Genomic DNA, 24,061 nt, shown 5'->3' with positions numbered 1-24,061 from the left:
AAATGTTTAAGATGTATCCACGCTTACGGTGTCATATAGACTAGCTTCACTGTCCTAAAAATCCTGTGTTCCACCAATTCATCCTTCCCTCCCTATAAACACCTGATGTTTTTACTATCTCCATAGTTTTATATTTTCCAGAAAATCATACAGTTGGAATCATACAGTATGTAACCTTTTCACATTGGCTTCTTTCATTAACTCAGAGTAAGGTTTCTCTGTGCCTTTTTGGGGCTTAATATTTCATTTCTTTTTAGCACTGAGTAATACCTCATTGTCTGGATGTACTTTCATCTACTGAAGGTCACCTTGATTACTTCCAAGTTTTAGCAATTATGAATATAGCTGCTATAAATCTCCATTGGACAGGTTTTTGTGTGGATATATTTCCAATGATCAGTTTTTACAATCAATGAGCATATACTGTTTCTATAATCACAAAAATAATTTAGAAAGAAAATCAATACATTTGGTTGTATAAGAGAACAGACAGAGGGGCGCCTGGGTGGCTCAGTGGGTTAAGCCTCTGCCTTCAGCTTAGGTCATGATCTCAGCATCCTGGGATCAAGCTCCACATTGGGCTCTCTGCTTGGCGAGGAGCCTGCTTCCCCCTTTGCCTGCCTCTCTGTCTGCTTGTGATCTCTCCTGCTGTCAAATAAATAAATAAAATCTTAAAAAAAAAAAAAGAGAACAGACAGAGAACACTGAAAGGTATTTTAATTGATTTATCACAAAGCATTAAAAGCAAGCAATATAATGTTAATAAAAATTTTTAAATAAAATATTTAAAACAAAAACAGCAGTGCAGAAAACAGCATTAAAATGTTTGCATATTCAGACATTTTAACACTTCCACATTCTTTTTGGAATCCAGGCTTTTAAGTCTGGGGATCATGTTAAATTACAGGCAAATAGAAGAATGAAGATGAACTGATTCTAGAGTTATAATCTGGAAAACTATTTCCCTAGAGTCCTACCACCAGATAAGCAGTTATATGAATTTTAGAATCAAAACAATATTCTTTGCTCTTCAAAGTAAGTATCCAAGAATGAATTATACTAGAAAAATGTGTGCACACTGATGTGTTTACATAATGTCATCACATTCTCTGCCCCTTCTGCCTAGATACATTGATTTACTGACTTCAGTTATATATTACTATTGAATTTGTCAGCACATTTGCCAGACTCAGAACAAGTCAGATGTATTTTAAACATACAAACATATTAAAAATATAACCATATGAATCATCTAATAAAACTGGGGGTCCATTCTGTTAATGCCATCAATCCCCAGCAACGATCGCACTGATGAAGATAAGCAGCACAATGAACATTTTCACACTCCCGAAAGTCATGAAATGACAACAATAAAATTACTTCGTTTAACTGTAATCAGATCTAGTGACAGGTACATTTTGCTTAATAGGATTTTTGAAAGGATTAAAACCTTAAGCTATAGAATTCTGTTCTACATAAAAGGATATGGAAATCTTACACTTTCTTTACCATAAAGATGGAAAAGCCCTCTCACAAATTAAAAATTCAAAATACGTTCTATATCTGTTTCAACTGAGTTCTTCCAGCCGATACCTATAAAGTGAGAACTTTCTGTACAGAATTCAGGAATTAACTTTAAAGACCAGGCATTGAAATTATTTGCACATCTTTAAATTTTGCTATTTGCTTCTGATTAAGCATGAGATAATCCTGGTGCAAAAGTATGCTTTATAAAATGGTTATGTATCTGTGGAAACAACTAGCTTTGCCAATGCTTTTAGTAGGAGGCACGCCATTTTCCAGCTATAGCTACAAAGTTTCATAATTAAGGAGTCCAGCGCTTGTCAGTATATTATCCAAAAAGTTTTCTTTTTTTTTGAATCTCCAGATAATTTTTAACAAATTTATCCCTCACTTTTCAATTCATAAGGAACAAAATTGATACAGGTTTATGTGTGTATGTGTGTCTTAACAGATTTATTTTGATATTTGTCAAATAGTTCAGATTATATGACATGGGGCTGTCTGAACTCATCCACACAGTAACTGTTCGATAATAGACAGTGACTTCAACTATTAAAATTGTATACAAGGAAATTAGGGGTGTTGCAGTATTTGGTTGCAAATAACTTGCCATCTGGTGTTGGGTCAGAAAACGCTATATCGTCAATCTTGAGGAAACAGCCAAACATGAAGCAATTCCTAAAGACGAAAAGACAATTTAACAATGGAACAAACTTAAAATTCTCGTTAATCATTATAATTTATTTTAAAGCAATCCAATTATAAAATTTCAATCCCCTTAAATACCCTTGATTAAAGTAAAAATTATTAAACAATAAAGTGATTTAATGTCTTAGATTTTAGAGATGGAAGTTTAATGATACCATTGCACAGATGAGCAAACTGAGGTCCAGAAAAAATTCTGCTGAGAGGCAAAAGGAACCATAAAAACCATCTAGCTGATGCCGGGGAATCCATGATGATGAGCAATGAATAGACAATAATATTGCTGACTAAAAGCCATAGTTCATTAAAACCAAAAAACCACCATCAATAATTTTAACAACTATTCTCCTCAACCACACTCACACGCTCAGAGCTTTAAGGAGGCAAAAGCTAACCTGTATTTGACCACAACTCTCCTGACCCAGCTCAGCTAGGATTAACAGTTATAAAATCAAATGGTTAAAAGAATTCAACAAAATTGAGGGATATTCCAAAAATAACCAGCCAGTACTCTTCAAATTCTTCAATGCCATAGAAGACAAAGACTAAGAAACTGGTCCAAGTGAAGGAAGATGAAGACGAAAGAGCTAGGACAACTATGTGCAATGTGATCATGGCAGGGAAAAATAGTGCTATGAAGGACATTTGAGACAAATGCCAAAACAGAAATATGAACTATACATTCATGAAAGCATTACATTCCCATTCAATACCCTGTGTTGATGACTGAAGTATGCTTATGAAAGAGACTACCTTTTATCTTTGGTCTTAAGAATACACACTGAAATAAGAGGAGCTGAAGAGGCATAATGTACATAACTCACTTCTAAATAATTCAGGAAGAAAGTAAATGTTAAAACTTGATGAATCTAGGCAAAGGTAAATAAGGGTTTCTTTTTACTATTCTTACTACTCCTATAGGCTTGAAATTAGTTAAAAAAAGTATAAAACCAAAGATTGGATTCAATTAGAAGATACAAGCATATGGTATACTAAGCAATTTCATACAAAGTTTATTGCTAAATCTACTAGATTCCAAGGCAAAATATTGGTTTGATTCAACAGGTCTTTCTATCTTTATAAGTGGTATCAGCTACGGAAAGAACATTAGATCTGTGGGTTTGAGCCCTAACTCTGTCCTTCTATTTGCCTATCAGTGTAGACGTGTATTAATAATCCCAGGTGAGTCTCAGTTGGTTCTTAGGTAAAACAACTAGGAACAATATTCAACTCTTGTGAGGATTTAAATATGTATTGCCTATATAGATGAGAGAGTTGAGCCCAAAGCTCCTCTTATACAGGATAGCTGCCAATTATGCTGCCTGTAGCTTTAACTCATGGACATGAAAAGAAAGAGATGTTCTCAAATAAATGTGCTTTTATTTTTTCATTGAAGGCAACGTAATTTTTATTCATTATTGCTTATGGATAACCTATTGCTTGGGTACCCAAAGTGTGATCTATAGACCAGAAACATTCATCAGACCCTGAGAGCCCCATAGGAATGCAGATTCTCAGGCCCCACTCACATCTCTGAATCACACCTGCATTTTTTTTTTTTTAAAGATTTTATTTACTTATTTGACAGAGAGAGGTCACAGTAGACAGAGAGGCAGGCAGAGAGAGAGAGAGGGAAGCAGGCTTCCTGCTGAGCAGAGAGCCCGATGCGGGACTCAATCCCAGGACCCTGAGATCATGACCTGAGCCGAAGGCAGCGGCTTAACCCACTGAGCCACCCAGATGCCCCTCACACCTGCATTTTAACAAGATCCCCAGGTGACTCATACACACGTTCCCATTTGAGAAGCACTGTACTACGGACTGGTGAAGATGGTTTGATATTGGTATTCCCCATGCCAAAGACATGCATCTCTTAATACACAGAAAGTAGAGGTATTTCATAATTAACTGTCAAAAATCTTACAGACACTAACTTTTCTCACTGCTCCCCTTTATAAGGAATGTGTAGGGGACTAGGATGATGGCCAACACTGGATCCCGCAGTGGTTTGGGTTTTAATAAGTATACAGGACTCAAAATGCTAGACGAGTGCTACTTGAAGCCTGGTTTCTGGTCTGATCAAAGTGTGGTCATTGGATCATAACCTTTATCTCGGGTCAAGAGAGGAAGTTTTGCGAAACTCATCCAGCCAACCTAGATCAGGTAGGTACATTATGAAGCAAGAAGTTAAGTTCATCTGTCACGGAAGAAACTTCAAATAATTAAATGTTATTGAAAATGTGCACCTGGGAGTTTAAAATAGCAAATCACTGTTTTTTATTGAGATACAATTCATATATCATAAAACTCACTCTTTAAAAGTGTACAATTCAGTGTTTTTTTTGTATATTCACACAACAGTGAAACTACCACCAATATCCATTGCAGAACATTTTCATCACCCCTAAAAGCAACCCTGTACCTATTTATAGTTACTCTCTGCTCACCTTGTCCTTAGTCCCTGGAAACTCCTAGTCTGAAACTCCTAGTCTATTTTCTATCTATGGATTTGCCTGTTCTAGATATTTTTTGTAAATAGAATCATACAATATGGGTTTTTTTGTGATTGGCTTTCCCAATTAGCATACCGTTTCCAAGGTTCATCCATGTTGTAGTACAGGTTAATACTTCATTCCTTTTTGTGGCCAAATACTATTCCATTGTATTATTGCATGGAAATTCCACATTATATATATCAGTTAATCATGAATTTGGCTATTTACACTTTTTGGCTCTTACAAAAAATGCTGTTATGAAGCTTCATGTATTAGTTTTTATATGGACACATGCGTTCATTTCTTTTGAGTATATACCTTAGGAGTAGAATTGCTGGGTCATATGGTTAAGAGTTTAGTTTTTTGAGAAACTACCAGACTATTCCACAGTAGCTGTACTATCCTACATTCCTACCAGCAACATGCAAGGATTTCAATTTCCTCCATATCTTGACCCATATTTGTTATTTTCCCCCCTTTAAAAAAAAAAAAAACCTTATAATCACGCTAGTGAGTGTGAAGTGGTATCTCATCGTGGTTTGGGTTTGCAAATCCCTGATAGGAGCCATATGTATTTTTTCTTTGGAGAACTGTATACTGAAATCTTTTGCCCATCTTGAAGTTGGGCTCCCTGTCTTTTTATTGTTGTGTAGTAAGTATTCCTTCATATATACTGGATATACTAGACCTTTTTTAAATGAATGATTTGCAAATATTTTCTCCCATTTTGTGGGCTGCCTTGCTAATTCACTTTTACATTTAGTTGCACCCGTGAATTACAGTAAGTCTTCATTAATTATACCTGGTCACCCACTAGTCAATGAACAAGTACCATATCTATAGTTATTTTTTAAACTTGAATTTTGTTTGTATAAAGTGTATTTATTGCAATATTATTTACCTTATTACTTTTATTTACCTCTGTTGAATCTAATAAAAATTTGGGCTTATATTTCTTATTTTCTATTTCATTTTCTAGCAATTCATCTCATTTTATTTTTTTTATTTTTATTTTTTTTTCCAATTTATTTTCAGAAAAACAATATTCATTACATTTTTTTTTTAAAGATTTTATTTATTTATTTTTCAGAGAGAGAGAGAGAGCACAGGCAGACAGAGTGGCAGGCAGAGTCAGAGGAAGAAGAAGGCTCCCTGCGGAGCAAGGAGCCCGATGTGGGACTCGATCCCCAGATGCTGGGATCATGACCTGAGCCGAAGGCAGCTGCTTAACCAACTGAGCCACCCAGGCGTCCCTCATTTTATTGTTTTTATTAAAGGGTTGGTATATAATTAAGCTAGTTTTTCACCACAGGTAGTTTGAGTAGCTCTGGGTTATCATGTTTCAACTTAGAATGCTGTGCCCTAAACTGGGTGTTCCCCCCAGTGCCAACACTTGCCTTCGCCTGACTTTGGTAATATTTAAACAAAGGTGTTTTAACAACATCATTCCCTTTGACTCATTCCCTTTGACTCATGAGCTGGGAAAGGTTATGGGAAAGCTAATCTGGGTCTAGATCCATTTTATTTTATTTCTTACCTGAGAGTATCTACCAATCGTCGTGCAATGCGCTTTCTTCGTTTCAGTCTGAAGACCCAGATTCTACTTATTCCACAGACTGCAGGCTCTGGTACATCTGAACATTGCCAAGCCCGGTGACATTCTTTAGAGCTTGGGGATCCTGGACCAGTTGGTTCAGAAAGGACACGGAAGGCCTGCAATGATATACAGACACATCTAGAGCTAACAAAAACAGCTGTGTTCATATTTCTTTTTAAAAGCCATTCCTTAAACAAAACTTAAGTATTTAAAATTAATCCTGTTATATACCTTCACCAAAAATGTTAAAATTCTGATACTTTTGGGGCGCCTGGGTGGCTTAGTGGGTTAAAGCCTCTGCCTTCGGCTCAGGTCATGATCCCAGGGTCCTGGGATCGAGCCCCGCATCGGGCTCTCTGCTCAGCAGGGAGCCTGCTTCCCCACCTCTCTCTGCCTGCCCCTCTGCCTGCCTCTCTGCCTACTTGTGATCTCTGTCTGTCCAATGGATAATAAATAAAATCTTAAAAAAAAAAAAAATAATAATTCTGATACTTTTTGAATTCTTATCCATTTAGTCACACAATGCTTAAAAACAAAAACTAGTGGTGTTGAGATATTCCTACATTCTAGAGTATTATATACCATTATGAAACTTCCTTCTGATTAAAAAATTAGAAAAATCAGACTCTTACTTTTAATCCAGTACGTAAACTTCTCCCATTCTCTCCAGCCTCAACCATATTTATGATATCCCAAAAAACTGATTATACTAAAGAAGATTTTTGCAAATTAACTATGAAATTTGGTTGGTATTTAAGGATTTTTTTAAACTTTCTATTTTGAAATAATGTATCCTTCACCGGGTTTCCTCCAGTGGTTTTATCTTTCCTAACTATAATACAATACCAAGGGGCACCTGGGTGGCTCAGTGTGTTAAAGCCTCTGCCTTCAGCTCAGGTCATGATCCCAGGGCCCTGGGACTGAGCCCCACATCAGGCTCTCTGCTCAGTAGGGAGTCTGCTGCTTTCCCTCCTCCTCTCTGCCTGCCTCTCTGCCTACATGTGATCTCTGTCAAATAAATAAAAATCTTAAAAAAAAAAAAAATACAATACGAAAACCAAGGAATTAACATAGGTATAATGTATGCATATAGTTCCATGTCAGGGAACAATTCATCATACCTGTATATTCATTTAAGCAGCACCACAGCCAACCTGTACACAGAGCTACCGTATCATCTCAAAGATCTTTCTCTTGCTGCCTCTGTATAGTGTCACCCACCTTTTCCCCTTCAGCAGCTTTAAAGCCTGGCTACTTCAGTCTGTTATCTCAATAATTCTGTTATTTTGAGGATGTCATTTAAGTGGAATCATACATCAGGTGACCTTCTGAGATGTTTTTTTTCACTAGCACAATGCCCTTAACATCTATCCAAGTTGTTGCATATATCAACAGTTTGTTCTTTTTTATTGCTCAGTCATATTCCACTCTATGGATGTACCAGTTGTGTAATCATTCCCTACTGAAGAACACTTTCATTGTTTTCAGGCTTGGACTACTACAAATAAAGCTGTTATCAACATTCAGTTATGGGGGTATCTGGGTGGCTCAGTGGGTTAAGCCTCTGCCTTCAGCTCAGGTCATGATCTCAGGGTCCTGGGATGGAGCCCTGCATCAGGCTCTCTGCTCAGCAGGGAGCCTGCTTCCCCCAACCCCACCGCTTCTACCTGCCTCTCTGTCTACTTGCGATCTCTGTCAAATAAATAAAATTGTTAAAAAAAAAAAAATCAGGTATGGGCTTTTGTGTAGAGTAAGTTTTCATTTCTCTGGGATAAATGCCCAGGGGTAGGATTGTTGGGTCATATGCAAAACGTATGATTAATTTTCTAACAAATTGCCAAGGTGCCTGGTGGTGCAGTTCGTTGAGCTTTAAACTCATGGCTTTGGCTTGGGTTGTGATCTCAGGGTTGTGAGATCGAGTCCTGCCCTGGCACTGGGTCTGGCATGGAGTCCGCTTGGGACTCCCTCTTTTTTTCCCTCTGCCCTTCCCTACTGGGTGCACATACAGGCACTCACTCCCTCTCTCTGAAATAAATAAATCTTAAAAAAAAAAAACAAAAAAAATCCTGCCAAATGTTTTTCAGTCTTAACATTTTTATGTTCCTTCAACAATGTCTAAAAGATCTAGTTTCCCTGCATCTTTGCCAGCATTTGGTATTGTCACTATTTTTAAATGTAGCTATTCTGATAGGTGGGTACTTAATTTTTAACTAACATCAAGAAAACTTTGCTTTTGAAGTAAGAAATAAAAAGTAGAAGAGAATATATTTGGCTGTATTTGCCTATCATCACTACATAAATAGTCTACTTCCTTAAAATGAAAAGGCCAAATTGATCACTAATACAAACCAGTAACTTTTCTCTCCCATTTTCTGATAAACCCACAAGACACCCTATATTATGTGTGTGTATATGTGGATATGTCTGTATATACCTCACATATATACACACAATTATTGTGTATATATCTCATATACACACACACACACATTTCCACATACACACACATATTTATGGGTATCACATATATACACAATGAAAAGGCAGATTAAAAAGAGAAAATAAGGAAGAACAATAAAGATAGTAGAAATGAAGGGTGCCTGGGTGACTCTATCTGTTAAGCATCTGACTTTGGCTCAGGTCACGATCCTAAGGTTCTGAGATTGGGCCCTGCAGCCGACTCCCAGTTCAGCCAGGAATTTTGTTCTTCCTTTCCCTCTGCCCACCTCCCGATTGTGCACATGCTCTCTCTCAAATAAGTACATGTGATCTTTAAAAAAAAAAAAAAAAAAAAGTTTGTAGAAATGAGAGGAGAAAGGGAAGACCTATACAAAGGTAAAGGATACATTTACGTTAATTTCATTTTAAGACACTGAAACAGTATTTTTAAAAGGAGACATAAGGGTAGAATACTATAAAGTCTGGTAAAAAAAAAAAAAACAAAACACAAAAAACCATATTTGAACTATAGTTCTCTTTAGCTAAAGATTATACTATAAGCTCCTTAAAGACAAAAACTATCTCTCTCTAGTCTAGAACAAATGTTGGCAAACTTTTCCTGTAAAAGGCCAAGTTGTAAGTATTTTAGGCACTTTGAGCCACATGGTCTCTGTTACAAAAGCAACCTTAGATAATAGGAAATTAAAAAGCATAGCTATGTTCCAATAAAATTTTTTTTAATGATTTTATTTATTTATCTGACAGATCACAAGTAGGCAGAGAGGCAGGCAGAGAGAGGAGGGAGCAGGCTCCCTGCTGAGCAGAGAGCCCGATGTGGGGCTCAATCCCAGGACCCTGGGATCAGGACCTGAGCTGAAGGCAGGGGTTTTAACCCTCTGAGCCACCCAGGTGCCCCTAAAATTTTATTTATAAAACAGGTGGTGGCCTTCACTTGGTCCATGGGGTGAAAGTTTGCCAACTCTTCTTCCAGAACATTGCTAATTAGCACTTAAAATAGATGCTAATTAAGGGACAATAATTTTTTTGCCAGATATATTAACCTGGATTAAGCCACATGTTCAATATCTGGGCTCTACAGATTTGCTTATTTAAAATCCCTGTATTTTACAGCCCAGGTATGGAGAGGACTACATGAACCTAAGACTGACTTACTCTGCTTACATATGACAAAATGCCAAATCTAATAGAAATAAATGACTTCAACTATCCACATGGTCAAGGATACTTTAGTAGGGAAAAAAGTCATTAATGGTAGCATGCTTAAAATGCTTATTGAGATTTCACCCAACTGCTTTATTTTGCTCACATGTTATGACAATAATTTAAAAGACATATACCATACCTGTTTGATGGGCTCTGCAATTAAACACCCAACTACTTTCTTTTCATCAGATATGAAGAGAAAAGTCTTGGTTTTGTTTGGACATCTGGGAACAACTTGGTGGAAGCCCAATTCATTATCGACCAGTTCTTGGACATCTTCTACCTAACGATGTTAGACATGAGAAGAGATTAATTTACGATTACTATCATTTTAGCCTCTTTTACCTCTATTTCCTAAATTTACACACTCCCCAAATTACTTCACTATTGCATGTATCTGTCACTCTGGAAACAGGGTCTGAAAAACCGATTTTATAAATCACTCTCAGCGGAAAGAAATTCAGACTCCTGGGGGAGCAAGGAGTGGGAAATGTCAGAAGAGATTGTTTCAGCTTTATTCATTGTTTACTGGGGGCGCAACATCCTGCCCAAGAAATAACAATACCAGTACAGAAAAAGACTACGGGGGCAATTTCTCAATATTAAAAAGCTTAATTTATCTTTCATAAGTGAAAATGAAGGTAAAAGATAAAACAGACAACCGTTTTCTTTAATCTTTTACTGACATTTTGTCTTATAATTTTTAGTTTTATATAAACCAAAATGAAAGTGCACCTTTTATTATGTTAATTTTTAATTAATTTTAAAAATATATATATATATTTATATTTTAAAAGATGCATGTGATGTGCACCGAAGTGGATTAGCCCTTAGGAATGGTATTTTATATTTAGGTTGATTTCTTGGTGAGAGGAGAAAGAGGGAGTAGGAGGAGAATAAGGATTAAAAAACTAATGTTCCATACCTTTCTAATAGCATAACTTGGATCACGTGGCAGGACCAACACAATTTTCCCATCCCAAAACTGTGCTACTACACGTTCTTTTTTCCAGCCCTGACAAAAAAGAAAAAAAGTCACAGTTTAATTGAAGAAGGGGGAAAAAAAACATCAAATAGTCTGGAGAGAACAAAAAGATGAACAATGAATGCTATGAAAAAAGACACGATCTTTGTAAAGGAATGTGAAAAGGGAAATAAAAGATGCCTAAAATAAAATGCCAGTCCTCAGGAGGCTGACACCCTAGTGGGAGACATGTACATAATTTACTACAAAATAAGATGAAGTCAATTAAAGAGCCCTTCATAGCAATATAGAGAAAAAATGATGACTTAATAGCAGTAGGAAGGTAGGGGAGGGCTAGAATAAGCAGTTTTAATAAACCACACTAAAAATAGAAGAAAAAAGGAAATGCATGTGAGTAGCAGGAACCGTCACAAATCCAACAAGTGGATGTACTGGACTAGACAGGTGCTTAATAAAAAGATGGAACCTCTCCTATGAGAAAAGAAAGAGTCTGGAGAAGTCACAAAAAAGCTATTTTTCTAATCCTATCTACAAAGGAGAAAGTAAAGTGAGGAGGTCCAGGGGAAGTGAGGGTTTCCTCAAGTCTTTGAGTTTTGTATCCTCATGGTTCAGCTCTGCTCAAAAGGCTAGACTTAGGAATAGGGTGTTCACTCAACCTAGAACAATACTTCTCTTATATTAGGATAGAAAGTTTGAACTGGCACTTTTATTAAAATTCAGCTTTTGAGTATCGTCAGCCTCAAATATTAAGACAACAAAACTACGGATGATGTTATTTATGGATCATATATGCCTTTTCAACATCTAAGCAAAAGAAAAAATATATATGTACACACACACACACACACGCGTATTTATTTATTTATTTTTAAAAGATACATAACTTCTAAGGCAGTTTTACTTTTAGACCAAACTGAAAGACTATTTCTCACTTACAGTGTATTTGATGCCCTCCAGAAATCTGTAGTGATGCTGTACATGCTGCAGTTCATCTTCAGGGCTGGAAGGAGTGTAGATCATGCCACAAGACTTACACATGGTGGCTCCAAAGTGTTTCTGACCTGCGTCCTATACGTGGGAAAAGAAAAGAGAAAGCCCATCTTAAACATATCACAAATAGCTCTATGTTTAGGTTCATGTAACCACTCACTCAAATTTCTCCCTATTTTTCTTTTATGCCGGCATGAGTGAAATACTAAATGAAAGTCTGGTTACTATATGCTCTTCCCCCATCTCCTAAAAATAATGGAATGAGAAGAAACCTAAAAATGCAATAAATTGATGAAAGAAATGAAACTGTTTCTTTGATAATATAAAAAAATCAAGATTCCTTGCCTGGACCCATAGTTCTAGAAGGAATCAAATTAAATCATAAAGACAATAGTTAAGATGAACAATAGAGCCTCTTTATTAAGCTCTTAAATGAAAGATCTGAAAAGGCCTTGTTTCAAAGGGGTAGGGCAAAAATCTCAGGACTTGTATATTCGTTATATAGTACTTTTTCCTTAAGTGATTAGAAATATTAAAATTCTTTCCCCTAAGAGTTAATAAAAAAAACCCCAAATGTAATACATAATAAAAGATCAGAAAAAGCACAAATAAATTCATAACTATAGGATAGTCAGGAATATTCAATTTTATGGCTTATTAATTTCCATTTTATCTCATAAGGCAATACTTAATGCTACTAAAAACACCAAGTTGTGAATGAATACTGGGGCTGGAAAACTTTTGCTGCAAGGGGAAAGACAGAAAATATTTTAGGCTCCTTTTGTCTCATATTCTTCTCTTTTTCTTTTTGCCAACCCTTTAAAAACGTCAAAGCTGTTCTTAGTTTAGATTTGGTCCACGGCCATAATTTGCCAAGCCCAGGTCTAATACAGTGTGGCTATGCTCATTACATCTTTTGTGGATCACTAATAATTTTCCTTATCTGGAGAGAACTTATTCATCAGTATTCTACTAAATTACTAGCATTGCCTAACATTATGAGTCTGAAAATCTACTCGACTAACTTTAAAGGCTATCACTACAACAAAGCTGGCATTTACAAAACTCAAAATGTCTCTAAACCATGTTAACTATGCTAAGCCAACATGTCTGACTTCATGCTCTGTATGTGAGAGCCACAAAACAGGAGAAGCTTTGTTTTAAATTTACTCACAATGATGAGCTGCTCTTTTGTTCCTTTATTTGTATCTCTGGTATTAGTACTTTTCTGCGTACTGATCTGTTTCAAGGAGTTAGCAGATATGATGGATCCCACAGAAGACTGCTCTTCAACTAAAGATCTTTGAAATGAAAATTAATTATTATTTAATATTTAATAGCATTTAATTATTTAATAAATTAAAAATGTCTAAGGACTTACAATGAAAACACATATGTATATAATACTTGCAGAGAACCTTGCAATTTTTATTGCTCTTTATTGACAGTAACTTAATGAATACGGCTCAGAACAATGAGAAACCTGAAACCCATTCAGAGAGGATCAGTAGTTTCATCCAGGCAAGGTAGTAAAGAATGGCAGTAAAACACAAATCCTTATATTCTAACTCAAAATCCAAGGGACTCTCATCGAAAGTATCACATGTACATACATAGCTGTAAGTTGACTTCCTTCTTAAAAAGTGAAAAAAAAAAAAATTTTTTTTTTCTTTACCAAATTATAGGACATGTAGGCATAAAGAAATTCCTAACACCATACAAAATAAGCAGATTTATTATTGAACCTCATAGTTCCACAGGAAGTCAGTCACCAGCATTTCATGATCTAACAACTCTTTACTTGAGCAGCTGAATGAGGCTAATATATTCACTTGTCCTCATACCAAATGCACCACTCCACTGTTCTCAAATACTTAGGAAAAAAATATTTTGGCTGGATAAATGGTGTTGAGGCAACCTGTTCTCATTAGGAAAGAATGTTGGGATTGGCTTACAGAGGTTGTAAACTAGGCCAAATCCAGCTAGCAGGTATGTTTTGTTTGGCTTACACAATGTTTAAAACTTTGGATTAACTACCAATATTTCAAAATCTACAGACTTCACTTAAAAATATTTATTTCCAATATTGCAAGAGACACTATAAGATCACCAGACCACTATTTCTTCAAAGAATGTAACTAATAGCGTGCATGCTCTTTTAGATGAGGTATGCACTCTTCACCAGTCTCTGGAGGCCGAGTTTGTAACTCTTGTCTTATAATGAAAAGACCTTGGTTTTCCAAGAATGAAAGGAATAAAAATCTGTGGAGGGTAGAGGTAAAAGAAAATTAGCAAGTAAAAAACCAAGGGCCCAAAGCAAGAGATTCAGAGAAAACTAACAAGTTAAACAAACAAACAAACACTAGAAAAAGTCCTGTCCAGTGCTTTAAGGCTAAGCCAACCAACCCTGTTATCCTTTGACTAGAAGAATATTTTTCAGACTGATTTGGCAATATTATGGTAAGAAATGTATTTTACATTTTGACCAATACAGACACATATATAAAACTAAAAACAAAGAATTTCCACTAAACGACTTACTGAAAATAAGTAACTGTGAGAGATGCATTATTCCTTTTAAAAAATGCTAGATATGATGCTTTTAAACTGACCTGACATACCTCTAATGGTACACACCTGCAAAATAAAACACATTCTCTAGGTTGATTTAACCCCTCCTGTTTATGCAAACTTTGCTAAGGAACTCAGCTCTTCCCACCCCTGCATGTATGATCACAATCTATTTCTTTCTTTTTCTTATAATTTTATTTATTTATGAAAGAGAAAAAGAGAGAGAGCACAAGCAAGGGGTAAGGGGCAGAGGGAGAAGCAGACACCCCACTGAGCAAGGAGTCCAATGCAGGGCTCAATCCCAGGACCCTGAGATCATGACCTGAGCCGAAAACAAATGCCCAAGTGACTGAGCCAGCCAGGCACCCCCTTTGTTCTATCCTAGTAATTTTAATACTTTATTATATGTACTCATTTAAATACCGGTCTTCCTCCAACCATAACTTCAATGATAGGACTATGTGTTATTTATCTTCACAGCTCCAAAACTCAGTATAGTTCAGTACCGCATAGTACTCTAAATATTGGCCAAATGAGTGACTGAACAAAAAGCAAATGTGAGACAAGGTGCCTGGAGAATCTGTAACCTACCTAAATTAAAAATCATAGGTTAAACTGTAAGGGATTGATGAGATTTGACCTTTTGGATCCTACATAAAGAGAAATTTTGAGCAATTCAAGCAATAGTATCCTAGTATCTCCTTAGGCTAGATTAGTGTATATAGTTTTGTCAGTCAATTGTGGCAGGTTTCAATTCGCAATAAATACTCATGAAAGAAGACATAGATGAAAAAATGGAAACGTACAAAAACCCACAAAATGGCCTTTGAAGTGAGAAAGTTGTCTACCCAACCCAGTCTCTGAGGTGACAGAAGTTGAGGTGTCCTGAAAGTAAAACCTAGTTACAAGCTCCTTGCTCAATACCTTGCTATTTATAATCAAGTGGGGAGAGAAGGAGCAAAACTACTTAGGAAGATGTTAAGACTGTAAGAAACTTCTTTTCCAGAGCTTTTCCACCTATCCTGCTCACACCTGCCAATGCTCCCTCATCCCAGTCTTAGCTTTGACTAGGATAGTGGTAGCTTCAGCTGGCATTTATAAGAGCACTGAACTGCTGCGAGTTACTCACTCCCCTGGCCAGTTTCCCAGTCTATAAAACGGGTAATAATGTAATAATGGTACCTACATCGTGAAGTTATAAATGCTTGTTAAACATGAACTATTATAAATATATTATCACCCAGGAAAGACAATATAGCTGAATGGGCTTTAATTCAGATATGGGTTCAAATCATGGCTACTAAAAGTTGTTATACCTAAGAGTTATGCAATTGTAACTGAATTACTATCAGTTTCCTCAGCTGAAAATGAAATTATTAATACTACCTACCTTCTAGGTTACTGTAAGAATCAAATGAGATAAAGAATATAAACTATTTACTATGGGTCAGGTACTGTATAAAAACCTTAACAAAATGGAGTGCCTAGAAGGCTCAGTTGGTTAAGCATCTGTGCCTCTGGCTCAGGTCATGATCTCTGGGTCCTGGGATTGAGACCAACATCAGGCTTCCTCCTCAGTGGGGAGCCTGCTTCTCCCTCTTCCTCTGTGCCTCTCCCTTACTCATGCTCTCCCTCGCTCAAATAAACAAAATCTTTATTTAAAAAAAAGCTAACAATTATTATTGCTCAAACCCATAAAGATTTTTCCCTTCTCTCAACTCTTAGGTTCTTACGAAGTTTCTATGAGGGGACCTGATTTCATCTTATTTTCAATATTCCTTTAGTGGGGAGGAAAAAAAATATTCTCCAAATTAAAGAATGCAAGAAAGAAAGATACCCAGAGGACCCCAAATTAAAAATTTAAACATTAAAGAAGAGCAATCCCTACCTTTTTGTACTGACTGGAGACACACTGAAGATGGGATAAACAATGGACTCAGGAGAAACTGGGAGGAGAAAAAAATGACAATAATTTATAACATAAACTCAAAGCTTTAAATCATAAATTTTTTTTTTAAAGATTTTATTTATTTATTTGACAGAGAGAGATGACAAGTAGGCAGAGAGGCAGGCAGAGAGAGGAGGAAGCAGGCTCCCCGCCGAGCAGAGAGCCCGATGTGGGACTCGATCCCAGGACCCTGAGATCATGACCTGAGCCAAAGGCAGAGGCTTAACCCACTGAGCCACCCAGGCGCCCCAAATCATAAAATTTTAAATGTTAATATGACCAAAGTATTCAAATTGCTTGATTTCAAGACTTAACAAGTAATCAAAACCATATGGTATTGGCAAAAGGACAAATAGATCAATGGAACAAAATAGAGAGTACCAAACAGACCTACACATATACAGCCAACCGACTTTTGACAAAGAAGCAAAAGTAATTAAGCTGAGAAAGGATAGTCAACAAATGGTGCAGTCATATGCAAAAAAACCTGACAGCACTTTCCATAAAAATTAAGTCAAGATGAGGGGGCCTGGGTGGTTCAGTCGGTTGATCATCTGCCTTAGGTTTAGGTCATGATCTCAGGGTCCTGGGATGGAGCCCCACATTGGGTTCCCTGCTCAGTGTGGGGCTTGCTTCTCCCTCTGCCGATCTCCCTGCTTTCTCTATCAAATAAATAAATAAAATCTTAAAAAAAAAAAGTTTTAAAGACCGAAGTTAAAATAGTAGTTGACTAGAGAAAAATATGTTGCAAGTGGGCTACGTAGAAAAAAGCAAACTTTAAACTTCACATTGAAAAATAGAGCTCATTCTCTAGAAACAAGACCAAAACAGGTCTGATCCGCTGTGGCTAAGTTACTTAACCTAAGTCTCTTTCCTCTTCTATAAAATGGGCATACAAACCCACTTCCTAGGGTTATTGTGAGAAATGATAAACTAATTATGAAGTAAAAATTAAACTTTTACCATTTGTATACTACCTTATGAATTTTACCATATCCTTATGCCATCTGTATTATTTTTTATTCATTAAATATTCTTCTTTAAATGGACTTAGTGTACTGAAATAAATTTATTTTAAAAGAAAACATTATAACTACTGCAAAGAGAAAGCCATTATTGTTCTGTTACATGTTCTATTATATCAATAATAGCACAACCCATACTAAACACTTAGCACTGCCTGGCCCATATTCATCACCTAGTAAATACTAGTTATTAACAGTGTATTTCAGAATTATCATTATGAACAATCTTTCTGTGTATATCATTAAGTCCTGTTACGTTCTATTGTTCCAGATTATGCTTTTAGTTTTATCTTTGTTTTCTTCCTATAAACTGCAGTTTTCTCATTATAGTCAACATATGTACTCCCAGAATTTATTTCCAAAATTACAGATATAACCAACAAGGTAAAGTTACCAAGAATCTGGTTGGTAAATAAAATGTTAATTAACCTGTCTGTATATTCATAGTTTAGTAAATACTGGTTATTTGAACAATGACACCACGAGTTAATAATGGGATTTCAGAACTAAGAGAAATTTAAAAATGAAGACCAACCCCTTACTTTAGCCATCTCCTCCCTAGATCACACAGTTAAATAGTGGCAGACCTAGACAAAATCCTAAGGTTCCTGATGCCCAATTCAGTGTTCTTTCTATGGTTTTGTAAATTATGCTTATTTACAACAGGGTTTTGATCACATATATATAACATAAATTGTTTTTACTCCTTCCTATTATTTTGTGTAAAAGATAGGTAGGGTAGGTGGGATGAGAAGACCAAGTTCTAAGGAGCCTAAGTAACTTGGCCAAATCGCATAGAACAATTATGCATCAGTATTTTGTCTTAAATTCCAGCCCAAATTCTCCTTGTCTTCAAAATGCATTGCAATGCTTATCATTGATAACAGTGTTACTGAGATAAACACAAAGATACAAAACAGAAGCTCACATACTAAATAAAAAACCTCACAATATATTACAGTATATAATTCCATATTGACACATGAATTATCATTACAAGTAAATAAACTCATTTTGAGACGTTTTCTCTTACTTACCTGCCTTGTTTTCACTGAAAGAATCCTCTGAAGGAAAACACTTATTTTCATTAGGTTTACATTCTCTTAAAGAAACTACTCCACCTAATGAATCCTGAAAATAATGAATAGGGAAAATTAAAGGAAAGTTATAATTCTTAAATTATTTTCTATCTCATGAATGAATCCCAATAGATATATTCCTAAAGCAAAATATTAAGTTTATTATAAATTACACTTTTAAATTGATTTTAAATCCTCAATTTTCAGACTACTTTAAGGAAATTTCCTCTCTGTTTATTAAATGTACATAATCTTTTAAAAGACAGAGGGCACATATTTAACACTGTAATTGTCATCCTGTCAAAAACATATTACATTTCCTGGTAAAGATGGTAGATTGAAGATTATAAAACATCCCTTCTAGGGGTGCCTGGGTGGCTCAGTGAGTTAAGCCGCTGCCTTCGGCTCAGGTCATGATCTCGGGGTCCTGGGATCGAGCCTTGCATCGGGCTCTCTGCTCAGTGGGGAGCCTGCTTCCTCCTCTCTCTCTCTCTGCCTGCCTCTCTGCCTACTTGTGATCTCTCTCTGTCAAATAAATAAATAAAATCTTAAAAAAAAAGAAAAACAAAACAAAAAAAATCCCTTCTATGATAGTGAAGTAAAAAAAAAAAAAAAAAAAATGGCAAAAATTTCCCCAGCAGCCACCAAACTGGAAGGAACAACCTTCTGTCATGAACTTTAAAAAAAGAGGCAGCCAAGGGGAAAAAACAAAAAACAAAACAAAACAAAACACTCTGGAGTAGCTGGAGAGACTTCCAAATCCTACCTGTTTGGGCAGTAGCAGGGAAGCAGGGAAAAGCAAAGTAGAAAACACTCTCAAGTATTTCACTAACACTACTAATTTGGTAAGACTCAGAATATGTAGCTTGAGGGGAAAGGAAAAAACCCCTTTTGATCAAAGTAGAACTCTTATTTAAGACCATTACATCTCAGTAGAAATGGGACAACACATCAGTTCACCATTTCTCAGGGCACCATAATGAGTTGGGGAAAGGTGATGTACCCACAAATGAAAAGAGGATTCATCCTTGGCTAGATGAGATGAATACTATTAGCAGGTATTTAACGAATTATTAAGAATCTTGAGCAGAGCTCAGTTTCACAAATTTAAGATGCACAAAAACCCAGCTTCTCAAAGATTACTGAAAACTAGACAGAACCCAATACCCAGCCCCTCAAAAGGAAGTTCAGAAAAGAAAATAAGGCAAAAAAGACAGTTGCAGAGAATTCATCAGGTCTCTGTGTAAATGTTCTCTATTACCAAACAGATAGGGAGAATACTAACAAAAAGATGGATGGGTGGAAATGTAGAAACTACCCCCACACCACCACTTGGTTTTGCTAAATTGAGAATTTTACCCTGAACTGTGCATGTTTAAAAACTTAGGTACATTTATGTAAAGTCCACAGATATAAAGTATACAATCTGATCAGTTTTGATAAACTTAAACACATCACCAAAACCCAAAACTCCAGTCAAGATATAGTGGTGTTGACAGAAAAAATAGGAAGAATTAGTAAAATCATAATGACATGGCTTAGCCAGCAAAAACAAGATATTAAAAAAAAAAAGTTGTACTTTGTCTTCTCTAAATGTTCTAGAATCTAGCACTTTAAATAATGAGCTGAAACAAACAAAAGCAATATGCTCATAGACTGAAAAACTACTACCCTGGTTTTGTTATTTTGACTTTCTAAAAATACTACCAAGTAAAAATTGCTAAGCTTCTCTGGACTTTAGTAATAAGGAGATTTAATGAAATGCATACCTAATGCAAGAAAATGTTTAGGTGTCCTTAAGCCAAAAAAGAGAGCAAAAGTCCCATCATTCCACCCCGCCCCTATATTCTTTTGTGGTGATTAAACATACTATTTGGCTTCATAAAACAGTCCTTTGGACAATAAAGAAAATAAAATTTTTTTCAACCGTATTATGTATACATATATATTACGTATACTTTAGTTTTAGTTATTTTTAAAGTTACATATTTGGTTTTCTTTACCTTTATTAATTTTTCTTCATTTTTACTTCTTGCATGAAGCAGCTCGACGTTCGGTTCTTTTTCTAGTAACAAGCACTTTGGCACTTGCCTTGTCTCAAAATTTTTTCTTTTACTGACAGTCTCTACATCAGAATCTTCAATCACTTCAGATATATTCTTTTGTGTGAGTCCCAATAATGGCTTGTTTTCCAGAGACAATTTTCTAAGACAGGGCTTTTTTCTACTAACAAAAAATGCCGCTCCACCCTGAAGTGTAACTTGTGGTTTGACTTTTTGGCTTAGAACCCGAGGAGCATTCAGATTATTTTGAGCCAAATAGTAACTATTCTCTTTCTCTGTAATTGGCTTATAGGCCACTCGATTTTGCTTAGAATTTTTAGAATTCTTTGATAGAGGCTTGATGCATTTATATTTTGGTTGACACTTAGAAGTTAAACTCTTTTGTGGTTTTTTATTCAATCTCTTGGAGCAGACTGGTTTTCCCTGCATTTTTTCTGTCACAACGGGAAAAGATTTGTCTTCATTATTAGTTTTTAGACAAATGGATCTACTCTCTTTTATCAGCTTTCTTTCTAAAGGGTTGAGGTACCACTTGTCTTTGTTGTAAAAGGATACAGTAGACACAGCAGATTTAAATGGCGAACCTTGACTTGCAGGTGGAAATTTGGTTTTTTTAGTTGTTTCGAGTGGACTTGAAAGGAAATGGCCTTGTTGAGAGCAATGTGCCTTTTCTTCACTGTTATCACTTCTTTGGCAAATGTAATTTTGGTCAGGTGATGGAAGTATATTCTCAGCAAAGTCCAGAATTAATTTCTTTGATGGAATGTCTGATAATAGGCTATGAAAAGAAACAAAGTCCATTTTTTTTTCCCAATTTATTTATTTTCAGAAAAACAGTATTCATTATTTTTTCACCACACCCAGTGCTCCATGCAAGCTGTGCCCTCTATAATACCCACCACCTGGTACCCCAACCTCCCACCCCCCCGCCACTGCAAACCCCTCAGATTGTTTTTCAGAGTCCATAGTCTCTCATGGTTCATCTCCCCTTCCAATTTACCCAAAAGCAACAAAGTCCATTTTTAAGTATCATCTTGCTTCAATTTTATGGCAATCTACTGCTAAGTAATAAACAGCCATACTTGTATGTCATACTAAAAATAATACATCTTCTCTACCAAACATCCATCCATACACATTATCTATTAAACAGGATTATCAAATTGTGTCTTAATCTTTTTTTTTTTTTTAAAGATTTTATTTATTTATTTGTCAGAGAGAAATCACAAGTAGATGGAGAGGCAGGCAGAGAGAGAGAGAGGGAAGCAGGCTCCCTGCTGAGCAGAGAGCCCGATGTGGGACTCGATCCCAGGACCCTGAGATCATGACCCGAGCCGAAGGCAGTGGCTTAACCCACTGAGCCACCCAGGCGCCCCTCAAATTGTGTCTTTACCAAAGCATTCAAATATTTTTCAAAAAGTAAACTCCCAATAATGCTTGCAATAACAAACACTGTTAATAAAAAAGCTTTTATATCGTGGCACGCCCTTGCTTTAAAACCTATTTCTAAGTTTTGGCCATATATTCAGAGCTCACCAGGCTTAACTGACTACAAATTCCCTAAAATTATTAATTCTATGTAATAAACTGACCCTCTCAAGCCTGTTCTGTGCAGAGTAATTTATCTCCTATTATGACATGTAGTAAGCAGTGAGTAAACAGACTTTCTAAGATTGTTCACAGAAAAGTACTGAATAAAAACCACTATGTTAATTCTTATAAGAGAACAGAAAGGAGGAAGATAATAAAAGATTTAACATACATTTCCAAGTCAGAGAAAACAGCTCTTCCTGATTCTCTCCCAAAGTACTGAATAATTAATTTTGAAAGTTTACAGTACTTCCAGATTTGAATTGGAATTTAAAATGTTGCTATAGCCACAAGTAGATAAGTGGAATAATGGAGAAAGGAAATATAAGAAAGACAAAAAGGTGGATTTTACTTTTTTAGGAGTTTCTAACCACGGGATGAGACTCACTTGTCATAGTTTGAAGAATGCTGCTTCCTTTTTCTTGGAGTAAAAGCTGACATCTTCTTAATTGAACTCCTAAAAGCAACAGGAAAATTATAACAACCAAATTTATCCAATATGTATAAAAGTCACTGCTATCAAAATTATACTTTTAGAGTCTGAAAAAGTTTTTTTGATGGAGAGGTACTTTAAAAAGAAAATCAGCTTAATAAATATTTAAAAGGTTAAAAAAAAAAAGAAGGAAAACACGGTCTCCCAGTAGCAATTAAGAAGAAGAAATAAAAGTAGAATTAGTACATGTTTCAAGCGGGAAAATGATCCCACCAAGGAAGAAGTTTGTTTTGTTTTGTTTTTAATTCCATTTCAGGGCACATTTTCCCCTTTAGTTAGCCTGATTAATTAACTCCAAGTTTAAATACTCTACCGGGATATCTTCTGTGATTTCCCTCACCAGACCCCACACTTCCTTAATACGACATTTAACACATTTTCTAGGTGGTTTAACTGTCTTCCTCAACAGCCCAAATGCTCAATGAAGGCAGAGACCGTTTCTAGCTTTTTCTTCAGAGTTCATGCAAGAAAATGGGTTTAGCATAATCCTCTCCCATCTTCTGAGGAGCCTAGAGCAAGCCGCTTGTTCCTTGTTTGTAAAAGACTAGGAGCTCCTCCTGTTGCTGAAAATAAACACAATCCTGCACATTAATCCTCGAGCATGAGAGAGCCTGGTTATGTTGCTCAGTAGTTTCTCCTCCTTCCTTCGGATTAGGTACATTAAAAAAAAAAAAAAAAAAAAAAGTAACACACGGGCAGGATTTCAAGTTTAAAGAGAAAACCCGGGTCTCTGAACTCAGTGTCGAGCCCCTGCTTAAGAGACGACTCTTCTGGAGAGGAATGAAGAAAAGTATGACAGAAAAGCGCGCCTGTCCTCAAACCCTGTCAGGGCAAAAAGACAAGGAAACCTTAAGTCAGAAAAATGGAAACCCGGTGACCTCAAAGTGCGGAGAACCCCCGAGTGGTTTCGGTCTCGAGCCGCCGCGGCGCCAAGCTCTCAGCTAAAGCCCTTTTTCCTTGACATTCACCCGCACGTTCCACAGAATCTCCCGTTCTCCTCAGTCTTACCGCCCCGCGCCTCGGCCCCCGCAGCTCACCTGAGGTTCGAAGCCGGGAATCTCTCTCCGGTAGAGCCCGTTTCTCCTCCACTATATTCAAATTACCGCGCGCCCGTGAAGGCTGAAACCGCTGCGTTTTGATTCGCCGCTTTTCAGACCCTCCAAGGGCTGGCTCGGTGATTGGTCGCTCATTAGCTGTTGCCCCGCCTATCCGGGAGGGGGTCTCCAAGATTCTCCCGCCCTTGGCAGGTGAACCGCTCTCTTCAGGCAAGGAATCCACACCTTCCATAATCCCTTGCGGGAGCGCCGGACTCCCTTCCCTAGGTCTGGTTTAG

General features: G+C 36.5%; 1 protein-coding gene across 1 annotated transcript; it reads right to left on the bottom strand.

Annotated features, from left to right (window-relative positions):
* Positions 1–801: 801 nt before the first annotated feature.
* ESCO2 (establishment of sister chromatid cohesion N-acetyltransferase 2) lies at positions 802–24,024 on the bottom strand. The gene is made up of 11 exons (XM_044225004.1): positions 23,766–24,024; positions 22,624–22,692; positions 20,586–21,423; positions 18,541–18,634; positions 16,419–16,476; positions 13,134–13,260; positions 11,906–12,037; positions 10,910–10,999; positions 10,124–10,267; positions 6,262–6,437; positions 802–2,202 (listed from the first exon to the last, which is right to left on the bottom strand). The coding sequence occupies exons 2-11, from the start codon at positions 22,674–22,676 to the stop codon at positions 2,070–2,072; spliced, it is 1,845 nt and encodes a 614-aa protein (XP_044080939.1). The 5' UTR covers positions 22,677–22,692; positions 23,766–24,024; the 3' UTR covers positions 802–2,069.
* Positions 24,025–24,061: the final 37 nt, after the last annotated feature.

The sequence above is a fragment of the Neovison vison genome, chromosome 11 (assembly GCF_020171115.1).
Source record: "Neovison vison isolate M4711 chromosome 11, ASM_NN_V1, whole genome shotgun sequence".
Lineage (NCBI taxonomy): Eukaryota > Metazoa > Chordata > Mammalia > Carnivora > Mustelidae > Neogale > Neogale vison.
The sequence above is the reverse complement of the archived record's forward strand: the minus strand, read 5'-3'. Positions and strand labels throughout refer to the sequence as shown.

Excerpts from the sequence above, each read along its gene's own strand:
- ESCO2 (XM_044225004.1), bottom strand. The coding sequence starts at position 22,676 with ATGTCAGCTTTTACTCCAAGAAAAAGGAAGCAGCATTCTTCAAACTAT. Across the intron at positions 13,261-16,418 it reads TCTCCAGTCAGTACAAAAAG|ATCTTTAGTTGAAGAGCAGT; the intron begins GTAGGGATTGCT and ends TTCATTTCAAAG. Across the intron at positions 11,000-11,905 it reads TGGAGGGCATCAAATACACT|GGCTGGAAAAAAGAACGTGT; the intron begins GTAAGTGAGAAA and ends CTTTTTTGTCAG.